At 36.0% G+C, this 16,404-nt stretch overlaps 1 protein-coding gene across 1 annotated transcript in view; it reads left to right on the top strand.

Annotated features, from left to right (window-relative positions):
• The window catches only part of iffo2a (intermediate filament family orphan 2a), a 36,217-nt gene that overhangs the window by 7,448 nt on the left and 12,365 nt on the right, over positions 1 to 16,404 (top strand). Inside the window, exons 2-3 of the mRNA XM_007246329.4 lie at positions 13,336 to 13,396; positions 14,187 to 14,282. Coding sequence (XP_007246391.3) covers positions 13,336 to 13,396; positions 14,187 to 14,282 — 157 coding nt within the window. The remainder of the gene's footprint in view (positions 1 to 13,335; positions 13,397 to 14,186; positions 14,283 to 16,404) is intronic.

A 16,404-nucleotide genomic window follows, 5' to 3' on the forward strand; every position in this document is an offset into this window, starting at 1 on the left:
AATTCACTGTGCAAAGCAACATGCGGAACAGAGAGCGTGCAGAGGCACATATATATCCACAATGATGGAGATATGCATTCAAACCAAGGCTATAAATGAGTCAGTCATGCAAATGTTCTCCACATGTGCTGATTAGTGCAGTTAAAGTAAAAGTTATACAGTAAAAATGACATCTAAGAGAATTCTATAATTTAACACTGTCCCGGATAAAATATGGTCCTACTCTCTACTGTGTTCAAAAATACTCTACCACAACAGTTGAAAAATAAACTCTGCGGTAGCCAATGGCAAGCTACATAAACAGGATTTGAACTAAAGTGTTAATTTAGTTCAAATCCTGTTTATGTAGCTTGCCATTGGCTACCGGAGCTCTGAGAGAGCACAATTGGCCTTGTTCTTTCTTGGTGGGTAGATAGCGCTCTCTCCCCTCATCACTCCAAAGGGTGATGTCGATCAGCACAAGGCATCTGTGAGCTGATGTATCAAAACCGATGTGATTTTACTCAGTAATGCTACATCAACAGCAGTTTGAAAAGAGGTGGTGGATGACTTTACATGTATCGGAGGAGGCATGTGCTAGTCTTTACCCTCCTGTTGTTGGGGCATTACTACTGAAAGGGGGAGTCTTAATGAGTGGTTTGGGTAAATGGCCATGTAAAATGGGGAGAAAATGGAAAAAATGAAATAAAAAAAAATTATAAATTAAGTAATTTATTTTAAAGGAAACTCACTGATTTTATTTAGACTGTAGACAGTGTTCTTTTGAATTAAATTTGGTATATTGTTATTTTCTGGGTCATTTATTCAGTTACAACATATTACTTTCCCAAAACTGTAAAGCAGAGTATATACTGGATTTTCATTTAGTTAATTGAAAAAGTAGTGCATGAGAAAATGTATTAGATTATAATAAAATTGCAATGCAAGTTAACAAGTTATGCTTCATAAAAGATATATCCTGAGCATACTTTATTTAGAACAGTAGAGGCAGTGGTCCTCTCATACACCACCTCTCCCATGGAGACTCTTTTCCAACTCCAAACAGTAAATTCTCATTTATCTAAACAACCAATATAATACATACACACACAATCTTCTGGAACAGAACACACTGTGGGCAGTAGAATGTTTAACTCCACCTCTCTGGATGTTTAACACTGAGGATTGTTAGGACAACACCCAGGGACTCAAAAATGATATGAAGTTGATGTTAGTGATTATAAAAGTGATTGACAGTCCAGCATATAGAGAGTAGATGTATATTAATATAATATAAGTATAATGTCAGTCAGAGACTAGAGGTGGATGTGTGTCAGACAGTGGCAGGGTTTAGCTGGTTGTAGGGTGTATCATGTCTAAATATTGATCTGGAAAGCAGTCAGTTCAGCCTTCTAGCCTCCCAGTCTGGACACAGATGTACATTTCTGAAAACCCTCGGGCTTCAGACTGGGATTATATTCACATGTCGGCCAACTGTCTCCTTTTGTTTCCTTCACACTAGTCCTCTTTCTTTCTTTCGTTCTTTCTTTCTTTCGTTCTATCTTTCTTTCTTTGTGTCTTTATTTTCTTTCTTTCTTTCTTTAGTTCTTTCTTTCTTTCTTTCTTTTTTTAGTTTTTTTTTTCGCCCTTTCTTTCTTTAGTTCTTTCTTTAGTTCGTTCTTCTTTCTTTAGTTCTTTCTTTTGTTCTTGCTTTCTTTCTTTAGATTTTTCGCTCTTTCTTTCGTTCTTTCTTTCACTCGTTCTTTCTTTCTCAGTTCAAGTTAAGTCTTTTGTATTTAAAACAGTTTAGATCTAAAAGAAAACGCTGTCATTTGCTGCATTCTTCACTATGGTATTTTTGCTGTTCTTTTTAAAAAACGTTTTGTTTAGTATAAATATAACAGTTTATAAATTTCTTTAAAGCAAAAAAAATCTGTAACTGTTTGTCTGTAGCAAAAACAGTACTTTACCCGGACTCTGATTTAAAATAATTATAACAGTGTATAAATAGTATATAGTGTATAGTGTAAGTGGTGCAGACAACCAATTCAAAGTTAGTAGAGTAAACTGCCAAATAAACAGCTTTCAAGAATTATTAAAATTACAGATATTTTTTATTGTGTCAGAATTCTTTTGCAATATTATTGCGTATGATACAATATGACACCCCTTTAGGACAAGTCATCTAGAGCAGGTGTTCTCAGCCCTTTCCACCTCATGTCCCACCTGTTTATAACTAGAAGACATAACGGCCCACAAGAAAAACCTTAAGAAAATCTCACTTTTCTTGTACACTGTCCCCAGAGGACAGGCTTGCGGACACTACAGGGTGAATTACGGCCCACTGGTGGTCCACAGCCTACAGGTAGAGAAACCCTGATCCAGAACTATCACAATCTGAAGCTGTCACGATGATTTATCATACTGCTGTGAGAAGTTAATTGAAAAAACGTGATATTATTGGAGGAGCCTGTTGTTCTAACAATATTTTATGCAGTTTAAAATGTAATTTTAAACAATGCCTCACAATAAAAATCCTTACATTTAAAAATGAATAAAAAAGTAAAACTGACTGATTCTGTTCAAATAAAAATTACAAAGCTGTTTGGTTGTTTTTGGAGTTCTTTAACACTGACCCAAGGTAACACTTGCCTTGTAGATTGGACTGATACAGAAGCAGTGCTGCTTCACAAGAGGTGAAGAGGTGAGTGTACTTAAGAGCAAATGCTTCTGCATGTGTTCAGACAGACACAGCACATTCCTGGGTTCAGTGTGCTATGTTTAAACTCTGTCTACACTGCTGAAAAGCCAGCTTTTTTTGGTACTGGGTTTCAGATGATCTAAGATGCTCTTTGATGGTTAAGGTGGTATAAATGCTGATCGTCATAGCCTATAACATGTTGTTGACCAGTAGATCTGTTTAATGCATTTGATTCTGGTCTTGCTGGTCATGTTTATCGTCCTGAATACTCACCCTTGTAAAAGAAAAAAAAATTAAGTATACTTTAAAAGTAAATACTTTTAGCATTAAAAGCAATACATACTTAAATACAGACTTAATGTACTACTTTGGAACAACTTACAACAACTTAAGTATATTTTAATTGTAATTAAGCTACATTTAAATACAACATAAAAACATTCAATGCTTTTTTTTGTACAACTCCTGCAAACTTTAGGTATATTTTAAGTAGATATGTGTTTTTTTTGTTTTTTAACATCATTTTTAATACCCTTGAAGCATATTGTAAATGTACTGATTTGCATACTGATGCACATGTTGCATACTGCACATGTTGTGTACACTTTAATGCTACTGGAAAGAAAATACACTAAAATGCACTCTAAGCAGTAGTTAATGCCACTACATATATTTTGTAACACAACATTTAATTTAAAAAACATATTGCTTAAAAAATACATTTTATGTAAATACAGGAAAGTATATTTAATGGGAATTTTCATATTCAATATTACATTAAAAATGTACTTTTAGTATTCTTATACTTCCTTTTCACATAGGTATGTTTGGTCATACTGTTCATGCTGGTTGATATTAAATATTAATATTTATGTAATATTAATATAATTATTATTATTATTAAGTACAAATGAAAATTAAACAATATTAATATAGCTTAACTTTTTTTTATCATAATTATTTTCTGGAACAATATATTGCTCAATCAAAATTGTCTTAGTGTTAGCTACATGTATTGTATAACACATTTCTCATCATACAGTGATCATAACTGCATTACGAATGTCACAAGCTCTCTTATCTGGGTTTGTTATGCTTTCCGTAATTCTGTGTTTCAACACCAACTGGGCTCAGGACTCTGCCGTGTGACTCTCTGACCCTGTGAGTTAGTATAGACAAAGTGATGATATGCATCAGAGGAAGAGGAACATGATACTATTGGTAAGGTTTATTTCCTCCAACCCCTGATTATTTCTACATGTTGTAGGAAGATTACAAAAAACGTCCAGAGTGTTTTTTAAATAGAATTAATTGAAAAGTTGGAATAAAAGGGCAGCTTTAATTACAGGTTTAGCTCAAGTTTTTATCTGTATGCTATAAAATGATGATTTTACTAATAAAATGATTTACTAATCAATGGTCATTTATCATGAAATGCACTCTTGTGATTGTGTTGTTAACATTCCTTTTGATATATGTTTCATGCAGTGCGTTACAGACAGTTTTGACTCCGGTTAGATCAGACTTTATGTTGGAAACAGAAGATTATCTCAAGCTCAGGTTTTAAGTTTGAGGATTACAGCAGATCAGAAGTTCCTGTTCATAATAAAGATTTTTCCATTGCTAATCTCAGTCAAAAAGCAAACCTGGAGGGTGCATTTATTTCTTTTCAGCTGTCCTTTGAGGTGATAAGATTTGTTCAGATGTTTAACAAGCCTGTTTATTACCCTTTTTATTTAACTTTAGAATGATACAGAACCCACATATGGTAGCAAAATTATAACGTTATTAAAAATTGTTTGAATATTATATATATAAACTGTATGTATGAATAGATTGTGGCCTTTCCTATACAGTAGCCTATACAGTATATGTTGTGTGATCAGCTCCACTTTGGTTCAGCTGAGCTAGTCCAGTTTGTTTTTGAGGGAGTGGATGATGAAGAGAAACGATGGCAGAAGCCAGCATTAGCTAGTATTAGCTTTTAGCCTATTTCAGATCCCTCTATAATCTCCTCCACTTTTGATTTATCATCTGCCAAAATTTGAGTTATCCCTCTACCAATATGTCGCAGGAAAATCAAATAACTTCTATAACTACCCGAGTCTGGAGGTGAAGTGCTGCTCTTCAGTATCAACAACATCATGCTCTCCCAAAGACAGTCAGATTTGAATATTAAGAGTCAAGACTGATAGTGTTCTGTTTTTTATGTTTTTGGAATTGGCCTGTATCACAGCTCAGTTTTGGTTTTGAAGCTCAGTTTTAATTTTGAAGGAGTGTTTGAGGTTTACAGTATTCCTGTTCTGTGTACTCAATTTTTATTGTACAGATATGTCAAGGAAAATACAGTTTGACATCCTTTGTATGTTGCTGAATTCTTTCGTGTTTATATGTGTCTCACCTGAGCTATTCAGCTATTATCTCACGATCACCCGAGATCTTCTTTATATGTCCAAGTTACAGCTGCTTGAATCCTTTCACATTCTAAAAAAAACATCCAAAATTCCTTAATTTAATTTACCCTACTGTCTGATAAATATAAACATTCCCTGTTCACACACAAGTACATGGCCTACCTCTTTCCTATTGAGCTGAACTCACCTGCTGAACTGCTCATATATTTAGTTTTAATATTTGTTTCTGACAATGCTGGAGACAAATTCTTCAGTGTCATGGTCTGCTATAAACTATAAAACATGGTACCACAGTCTCTCGGCTTCTGTTCTTCACTTTTTTAAAGTGACAGTCCATAAGTTTGGGGGATTTGGAGACCTCCCTGGTGAGTGAGTAATTTCCTACAGCAGGGGTCGGCAATAGGTGGCCCGTGGGCCAGATGTGGCCCACAAGCATGAAAAATGTGAGGTTGTTTGAACTATAATGAATGATAATGAAAAAAAAAATTAAATAAAATGGCGTGATTTTAGTTTCTGCCCGTTCTCGTTTTTCCGCCCATTCTTGGGCTCCCTATCTCCTTATAAGGGCGTTTTTTTTCTGGCCGTGTCCCAATTCACTAGCCGGGGCAGCGGTAGTGTAATGGACCGTGACCCTGACGACACAGGTTTGATCCCACGTGAGGAGCGGTGTGTTTATTTATTTATTTATTTTTTCCTTTCTTCTTGTGTTTACCTGCTTTGAATTCAACTCTTCTGCAGTTGGGTTCAACAACCCTCTGGGCTGGAGAGCTACTAGTCTGTAGCACTTCATTCCATTACACTCCATTTGCCAAACTTAATTGCCGACCCCTGTCCTACAGCATATGGAAGATTACTTTTTAAATGCAGATTAACGTAAACACACTGCCGGGTGAATTTTTTTGTCATAGTGTCAAATAAAAAAAAAAACCTCTAAATCCATCAAATATACCAGACAACTTTGCTTTAAGAATTTATATACTATGTGATACATGGATGATTATGCCAAGAGACTGATTCCATTCCATACATTCAAATATTGTGTCCCCTCCCAACTCAGGAATACTACTGCTTTCAATTTAAAAGAAAACAAATCTTACAGACTGCTGCTTTAAAAATGAGCTCAAAACCATCCATTTCTGTGTGATTCTTCTCTCAAGCCCCTGAACCACAGGTTTAGTATTCAGCTATTGATCTTCAGACTTCAGTATCTACTATCAGTTCTTCAGGAAACGCTTTGAAACTAATATGGCCGTTATGTATTTAGGAAAGTGAGGAATTGGAGTGGGCATCTACAGTCAGACCCTGAGGGTTTAAAGGGGATAAGGGGTCTGAGTGATTGAGAAAGTAAAGGATGAGCGTGAGAGTGAGGGTATCTCTGTGTTGCTCTAGGGAGGTGATATCTGCTTTTGAGGTCAGTTTTCTCACGTTCCCCCGGCTTTGTTCTCTTTCCCATTAACAGTTCTTTATTGGTTATACTGTAGAGAACAGGGTCGGATGGAGGAAGCGTACTGCAGGTTTTTAGAAGAGGATTATGTTTTCGTCATGCATTATTCACCAACAATGATGAAGTATGAAACTAGTAAACGCTCACGTGAATCCCGTGGGAATGAATAGACTGCCAGATAGTTTGTTAAATAGTAAAATAACATAACATGCTTTATTTTGTTACTCAGAAATGCATCATACCTTATTTTTTGTGTTAACCATGTAGACTCATTAAATAGTTAGGGGCATAGAAACATATTGATATTAGATTAGTTTGTTTATTTCTTTAAGTTACTTCTTCCCCACCCAACGTGCAATTTTCTTTTTGGAGTGGTTTGCTTGTGGTGAGAACATGATCTGGTTTTGATCTGACCCAGCTATCAAGTATACTGCTTTTTAATTAATCTAAACTGTTGATAAGGCACAGTTTAATCTGATATATTAGCCAGATGATATACTGCTTTGAACAAACGCTGTCTCTGCTGCTCCATGCTGTTTACACACTGAGCGCAGTCTGTGCAGCATTCACTGCTCACTGCAGCCTCAAAAAAAACAGTTTAAAAGCATATTTTCAGCGTTCTGTGTTAAAGCAGCTTCACACTGCACAGATGTACATGCTGGAATCCCGCTTGTATGGTGCTAGGCTTGAAACAAACCCAAGATATCGCACGGCACTCCATGCTGCACACCATGCTGAGTGAATATTTAGAACACCAAGAAAGCACAGTGTCTCATTTAAGAACTAATTACAAACCATATTTGCTTGTGACATACACGCTTGCTTTCACTCTACCTCTTGCCTTTCCAAGAGATCATATAACTAACTCACTTCAGCTAATAAAATAACAATAACAGAATAACAGTAACGCAGAAAATTCTCCTGAGAGTGAACAAGTGCTTCATACATCCGGAACTGAACCGGAGATTCAGTTCACATTCCACAGGGTGTATGAATTTGTCAGTGTCATGTGTCATCGTAAGCTCATCAGACTCACACTATGGGCTTTTCCCCTGAATCTTTAGTATTTCTTCTTCTCAGAGTGAACTGAAGGCTTGTGTACAGAGTGCTGGTGCTGTGGATCAGAGTAGATCAGGGATTATAAAGGGACTGAGAGGAGTCAGTTTCTCGTGCCCTTGGGCTATTGTCCAGTCAGCTGCACTGGAGCCCTCATCACTCTTACTTTATCCTGCTGCTGTCTGACCTACTGCTGTCTGACCTGTCCAGCCTACGGCACACACACACACACACACACACACACACATCTGTGTCACTGCTAATTCTGTGCTTCCATCTGTCCCACTGACCCACTACCCACTACTGAGTCATTCCAATAAATAAGCATATATCAGTTTCAATCATTTCTTCTTTTTGGGAGAAATCCTTACTATTGTCTTACTATTATTATACTATTTCTTACTATTGTTAGTCATTATTTTTTAAGTTATTATTTGAAGTGTCTTTATGAATAAAGAAATATAAGTCTAAACAAAGCACAATATAGTTATTTTAATAAGATATTTTTTATTTAATGCCCCAGATTCACTTTACATTCTACAGCAACTTTTTTTAAAGGGGTACTTAAACCTCCTAATTTTTGGTGACTCCACCCTCAGCTCGAATTTGAAAAAGGCAAAAAAAAAAGGGGTAAAAGGGGTAGTTTGAGTAGGGCACTGGGTGATGTATGGGTTTAGATGCAGGGCAGGAGAGAAAGCTGATTGGCTGAGGTGCAGCAGCAGCAGTGAGACACAGGTAAACCTAAAAGGGCGCTGCAGAGGCAGAAATGGCTGCAATAAAGGCGTTTTTTAAAGGTTAGGAAATGCATAAAATGTTTCATTACTTCAAAAGAACACATTTCAGCTATTAATGGAAAAATACAGTTTAAGGTTTAGTGGCTTTTTAAACAGGATTGTTAAATAAATAGGTGTATGAATTGTACATATTGAAATGAAAAGTCAACCTCTATTTTAGTTGTCTCTTAATTTTCCTTTACAGCTTTGCAGCCTCTAAATTGTATTCTGATTTTTTTATAATGCTACAGGTGGAGAAAAGTAATATAATATTATAATTCATGTTCCTTCCATGTTGCACACTGGACAGGGTGAAGGCACATTTTTAAGTGGACAGTACATTAACAAACACAGTAGAAAAAAACTACATTAAAAGTTGCAGAGTGCAGCAGAAGTTACAAAGCATTTTTTGGGCATGATATTTTGATCCCATTCATTTCCAGCAGTGAGTAGCAGAAATGTTGGCAAAAGAATCTGCAAAATTCTACACAGCAAAAATGTCTGTGCTGCAGCTGTGGAACAGTGCATTTTTCAGCCATATTGTTGCTACATTTAGGAAAATAATTTGAATATAGAAACTTTTACTAACATCTTATATATATAAAAAAATGGAGTTGTTTAAATATTTTAGTGGTGACAATCGCTTAGAACATTAATTGTATTAATCACAACAGTATTCTGTGATTAATTGTGGCCTGTACTAGAGATAGTATAACTTTAATATAACATCTCAGAGCAGTTTTGATGCTTTTTAAATTAGAACCTTTCAATGTGTTAAGCATCAGACATGAGCAGCTGTGAAAAGAGTGAATTGTGGGAGGATGTTTTGGCCAAACTTGGTAAAATGATTAATTTGTGGTCTAGCGGTCTAAAGCGCTGCCACCATGAACAGGAGATTGTCGGTTCGAATCCTGTTCATGTAGCTTGCCAGGATGTTTAATGTCACATGAAGCAAATTCAATTAAATTCCTCAGGCTTTTGCTGCTTGATACAAAAGAAAATTGAACAATTTTAGTTCCCAGAAGAAGCTTGTAACTTCCCATTACAATTCATTAGATTTATTTTTGGATACATATAGTGCATTATTTAATGTCATTACATTTAGGATCATTAACATCAATTCATGGGTTTTATAATATCGCAATTTACATTGCAGAGCAGCAAAATATCGCAATGTCATATTTTCCAATATCTTCCAGTCCTAATGATAAGTTGTGACAGGTCCAGGTATAAATGTAATAAATGTAGCTAGAAAATACATTCTATAAATGTTCTGAAAGCACAGAACTAGAACTGTTTGTGTTTCCAGTCTGAAAATGATTTATGTCTGAGCTTAGTCAAGCTGATGTTTGGCTTAAAGAATTAGCCAGACCATGATCCACTGCATATCTGCGTGGCTTAGAAAGTGTCTTTTCCCTCCCGGGGTCATCTAAGGACGTCAGACAGACAGAAGATCAGATAGACTTTCTCTCTGAGGGGAGAAATTCCCTGACCTCAAAAGTATTTTCTCATTATTTGTTTCTCATAATGTAAATTAAAACATGAATCCCAGACAATCCCAGAGAGTGGGAGAACAATGCAGCAGATGGCTTAACATGCAGTAAGCTGATGCAGTAAGCATGTAATACCTCTGCATTCCTCTGTTAGTAGAGTTTGTGTATTAATGCAGTTCTAACAGGCTCCTCAAGCCCTTTATGAGCTCTGTCTGCAGACCAGCTGACCCTGTCTGCGTCTCGGCCGGCTGAGTCAGCACTTGCCTCCACAGACTCAAACCTGCTTTTACAAGATGTTCTGAGATGCTCTGTGTCTGCTCCAGATGAAGGGTAGCGGTGTGTAATCCCTGGACTATGAGAGGAATGAATGGCATCCCAGGGAGTGAAGATCTCACCACAGAAAAGCTGCCTGAGGACTTTCATTTAACACTGACCACAAGAATCATCAGTCAAACGCCTTCATCTGAAAACCTGCTGCAACACAGGAACAGAAAAAAACATAGTTAAAAAAAAAAAAAAAACTATTTTCCCAGCTAACAAAGAACATTGTAGGAACATTTATTACCCAGAGCCAGAGGCGTATAGCCAGAGGCGTATATCTGCTCATTACAATTTATTTGATTTATTTTTGGATGAACAGAGTGCATTATTTAATGTAATTTTGGGTCAGAGAAATCAGTTTAGGGTTTTTTATAATATCGCAGTTTACGTTACAAGAACATTATGGGAACATTTTAAAAATGTTTGGAAAAGGTTCCAGGAAGGTTATGCTATAACGTTACAGAAACAAAGTTCCAGGAACATTCTAAAAACATGTGGCGTGATAATGGATTGCCTCACAATGTTATTAGAACGTTCCTCACATAACGTTTCTAGCTTGATGAATGTTTGGGAAACATTTTTGCTGCAAATTAGTAAACATTTCGAAAACATTTTGGAAACTTAAACAAGTAATATTCTCAAAACTAAAAATTAAACATTATTGCAGCAACCAGATCATTACCATTACCAGAACATTTAAAAATGTTAAATAAAAAACATTCTACTAACTAAAAATTGTTAGCACCTTTGTTTGAGTCATTAACTTTTTATCTCAACATCTGTATGCGTGTGTCTGTATCATGTTTTTATGTGTATATATATATATATATATATATATATATGTGTGTATATATATATATATATATATATATATATATTAATATATATATATATATTGCAGCTAAAACTTACTGTTTATGGGACAAACAAATAAATAGAAAATATATTAATAAATAGTAAAATATAGACTGGAAAACACAAGAGACCACCTACAAATTATGAGTTTCTTTGATTTTACCTAATTAAAAACCTCTGGAGTATAATCTAGAGGAAGATGGATGATCACAAACCCTCAAACCAAGATGAACTGCTTGAATTTCTCATTTTCTGCGAATTAATGGTCTAAATGACAAAATTCTTATTTGAAAGAAGAAAATCTGTAGTTTATAGAATAAAACAATTATGTTCATTTTACTCAAACGTATACTTATAAATAGCAAAATCAGGGAAACTGAAGTGCTCTCTTAATTGTTTTCCAGAGCTGCATATCACATTTTATATTTTGTCTTGTATGATAAATAAGCAAAAAACAGTAATTGATATTAAATTTGCTACACAAAGTGTTCGTAAATGTATTTATTTAATTAAAAAAGAGAGAGAGAACTTGGTTTATTTAAATGGTTCAACACAGACATACCAATGTTACCGATGTGTTCTTCAGTCCTTTTGCTTTTTGATTGTATATATAAACCCTTAGTTGTTAATGTTTGAATTCAGTTACTATAGCATAACTGATGCTGCAGTGAGGTAGGAAACTCTGGGAACATCAGAACATCAGAGACTTGACACAGTTAAACTGTCCACCAGTGACCCGCCATAAATCAGCAAGAAACAAACCGTGAGGTTTAAAACTGAGCATCTGCTGCGTGACACCCAGCACGACAACACTCAACAAAGACGAGCAGCTCAGTGAACTTCTTTAGAGGAAGTGAATCAGATGTTCCACTTTTAAGGCCTTGCTTGCATGCTCTATAGCCCTCTCCCATCACCATAGCAATTGTAAGGAAGCATGATAAAACCCTTTACGAGGCGTTTAGTTAGGGCCAATTTGTTGTCATGCGTTTGTTAGAGGGGTGGTTCTTTTCTCTGTTATTACTCTAATGAATGCCTCGTATATTAAGCCTTATTTAGTATATTTAAGACTTGAGTTCATGCATCTTTATCTAGATAAATTCTTTAAATGCATTATGTCACCTGTTATGCAATGTATTTTTGTCTTTAATGGCCTTTAAAGTTTGAGTTTGTTTACATGCATGTTTCTAATTTGATTCTTCTAGTTATCTGATCATTTAAGTAGTCATGTAAACAGATTAAAAAATCTAATTATAAAATCTGATAAAGATAACTGCATTTAAGCTAAGTTATCGTTATTAGTTAATATGTATATATTTTTACCTGTAGTATTGTCGAATTTCTCAGTCTGTGCACTTTTGTGCATAATCAACAATTTTGATTATAAATGTTTTTATTGAAAAAATTCTTCCATTTTTTTGGCAATTGTATCACCTGTTCATCTGCTAGTCTGCTAATCCACATGTGCTAAGGTAAAAACTAGCACATGCCTCCTCCGATACATGTGAAGTCAGCCAACGCCTCTTTCTTAACTGCTGCTAAAATAGCATTACAGGGTAGATTTACAGCACACACACATACAGCATCACATGTTCTCTCGTGTCTCCGGCAGCTGATGGCAAGCTAAATGACCGGGATTCGAACCAGCAATCTCCTGATCATAGTGGCAGTGCCTCTGCTGGACCATTTTTGAAGAGGATAACTGTCTACTGTACTTTTCTTTTCAAATTTCATAATAATAGACCAGAGGAAACCATAGCCTGTATTATTTAATTAATTTGTCTCATTTTTATTATGATTACATATATTATTTTTGTAAACACTCAAGCATACATTTCATTTTTGTATTTTATGATATTTTATCAGCAGACCAATTTGTTTATGGTCAACATACTGAGTTTATTGACTGATTATAAAGCAAAAATCTGACTACTGCTTTTCCTCATGTAAACTCTCGAGTTTAACTATGATCTAATTACCCACGATAATGAAGTGGATGTAGATGCTTTCTCTTTGATGACATCATACCGTGCCTGTTAAATCTGCACTGCAAAAATATGCTTTAAACTTCAGTTTAAATGATGATTCAGGTGTGTCAGTTGTGTGTGCACATGACTAAAACATGTTACACCAACACAACTGCTGCCAATCAGTTCATTTATTTTGGCGGGAAAAACACTTTAATCATTTGCATCCACTTGACACATCTAAATCATGTTAATTCCGGGCAGCGCTGTGTTTCTGCATGTGTTTCTTGTCTTCACATAAGATGTATAAACCACATGTGTGTACTGTGTTCCAGATGGGAGGAGGAGTTGTCCAAGCGCCAACAGATGGAGTCCATGGTGGAGACTTTACAGGAGGTGAGAGCTGCTCTCCACTGCCACACATCTTTCAGCTGTTCTGTTTAAATCATCGTCCAGGTTCATTTCTGGCTTCTGGGTTCAGTAAACAGATTTTAATCGGCTTGCTAATCAAATCTTCCAGTGTTTCACTATAACTGGGCAGTTTAAACTGGGCACCAGATGTTTTTACAGCAGCAGATGTTCTTTGGAACTGCTAATGCTGGAGGTCTTCATTGTTATGCTTTATTTACTTACATAATAGCAGTATGTAATTTGATCAAAAAGTGTTACCTCAAAACATGGCTACAGAACAATCGCACCTGTATAGGTTGTGAGGTGTTATCTTGTGAGGGAGGTTGGCGTTGGTCAGCGTGCCTGTTGGAGTTTGAGTGAGGCTTATAGTGGGTGACAATCTTAAGCTTTTCATAACAATCCTCAACCCTCAGTTTCACATTTATAGCATGTATTTTCAGAATATTAATTACAATACATTTGTGATGGTAGTAAAGAACTGAAGACTAATAGTGCTGCTCTCTGTAATGAAATGTACAGTTGGGTCAGTGTTGTTCAAGCACTGATATTAATTTATATTAATACATTAACAATATTAATATACAGCTCTGGAAAAGTAAATAGCAAAATCAGAGAAACTGATTCAGACACTGAAGTGGTCTCTTATTTTTTTTATACATGTATATATATTATATATATATATTACAGTTTATTGTATCAATATTAGCTGTTTAAAGTTAAGCTGTCTTTTCACAGTATTGTTATAATGTGGTTTTTGCTTGTGTTTTTCCCATAGAGCGCCCAGGAGTCTGAAGCCATACAAGGAGAGCTAAGTGAGAAAGTAGAACGCCTTAAAACAGAGCTGGTCGTCTTTAAGAGTCTCATGACTGATGTAAGTATTCTTCGTTTGCGATAATGGACAGTTGTTAAGTGCTCTTAGTGATGCTTAATAAGCCAGTGGCCATCTTTTGGTTTAGACTGTATTACTGGCTACTAATATACAGTACAGTCAGAATATTATGACTGACTTTATCCTTGTTTTAACACTTCTGGTGTGAGTGGATCAGACACAGCAGTGCTGCAGGAGTTTTTAAACACTGTTTCCTTTCACTGTCCACTTTATTAGATACTCCTGCCTAGCTATTCCACCTTGTAGATCATCCTCTAGTCCTTTGGCAGTGGCAAGCAGTAATACTGAGGTGTTTAAAAACTCCAGCAGCACTGCTGTGTCTGACCAACTAAAACCAGCACACTACACACTAAAGCCCTATCTTGACGGGATTAGTTTTTCAGGGGGATGTCTGTGAAAAATATTTTACCCTTCTACTTAGTTATAAAATTCTTGCATCCGGAGTGCAATTGAATTTTGAGTTTTTTGGCTTTCTCAGTCACATGACATTGCATTCAGTAGCTCCTCCATTTCCACTCATTGTTGTGTTTGCATGGATCTCTATGGAAACGCACACCTAAAGTGTAATTACGGTGCATAGCAGTGGACAAACAGCTATTTTATTAAATGTGAGGAGACAAAACTCAGAGATGTGTGTCCGGACTGAACTAAAATTACTGGAGGACCACAAAGTTCAGCGAAGAACAATAGGTCATTCTGACTGTAATTTTCTCAGAGGACGTATGAGAGAAAAAAAAAACACATACATGGTTGTTCTGGACGGGAATAAAATCGCAGAGGACCCCTCATAAAAGATAAAATTACCCCAGAACCCCCTGAAAGACTAAACCGTTTGAGATCAGCTTGTTAGGAGCATTATAATGTATGCAGAGAAACAGATGCTGTAATTATAGCAATACAAAGTACTTCTATATTATCAGTGGAGCTGAAAAAAATGAAAAGATATGTGTAGAAACAAGGAGGTGGTCATAATATACTGATTGGCCTCTGTGTTTGTGTTATTTGAATAATAAACAAGCAGATATTTTATTATCTTTCCTTTTTGTTCCATAGCTGTAAAGCTTTACAAGAGAACTTATGTGTTCCACATTAAAAGTTCCTCTTATCTTAATTGCACCCAATTAGTTCTGTCTCACGCAAATGATTCAGAACTCTTAAGCAAATTCCTGTAGCAGCTGCATCGCTAAAAGAGCACAGTAAGATAAATAAAACAAGCAGTAGATCAGTCAGGTCTCTGGCCCCACACAGATGCTCATTGTTCGCTTATGTTCAGCGGACCTGGCTCCTCACACTGCCACAGCCATAAACCACTGCCATGACTGCTCCATATTTTATGGCCTGGAACGCGTATGTTCACAGAACTGCCATGAATAACCAGAGAACCACAGTCCTGGAGTTCTGCTGAACACAGCTCCTCACTATCCCTTCCCTTCTCTTCTCTGCCCAGTCTTTAACTAGCTTTAACACCAAAGCATCTGCTCTCTGTCTCTCATAACGTCCAGAGCTGTACCATCTGCTCTCACTGCTTTAATTATGAACTTTCATAATCTTGTTGAGATGCTTTGAGCCTCTAACAGAGTGAAAGCTCTGAGTAACGCAGTCATTTAATACCATGCGCCACATTTTATCATTACACATGATCAAGTGCATCTCTAGAATGACTCATTCTAGCACTGGGCCCTGATCATCAACTGGACAACAGTTAATATACAGCTCTGAAAAAATCATTTTCTCTGATTTTGCTATTTATAGGTATATGTTTGAGTAAAATGAACATTGTTGTTTTATTTTATGAACTATGGACAACATTTTCCCCATTTCTCCTTGTCATTTAGAGCATTTATTTGTAAAAAATGGGAAATGACTGAAACAACAAAAAAAAAGATGCAGAGCTTTCAGACCTCAAATAATGCAAAGAAAAAAAGTTCAAAATCATAAAGATTAAGAGTTTTAAGAGTTCAGAAATCAATATTTGGTGGAATAACCCTGTTTTTTAATCACAGTTTTCGTGCATCTTGGCATGTTCTCCTCCACCAGTCTTACACACTGCTTTTGGATAACTTTGGTTATCCAACTCTGGTGCAAAACTTAAGCAGTTCAGCTT

This window comes from Astyanax mexicanus, chromosome 13 (genome assembly GCF_023375975.1).
Source record: "Astyanax mexicanus isolate ESR-SI-001 chromosome 13, AstMex3_surface, whole genome shotgun sequence".
Lineage (NCBI taxonomy): Eukaryota > Metazoa > Chordata > Actinopteri > Characiformes > Acestrorhamphidae > Astyanax > Astyanax mexicanus.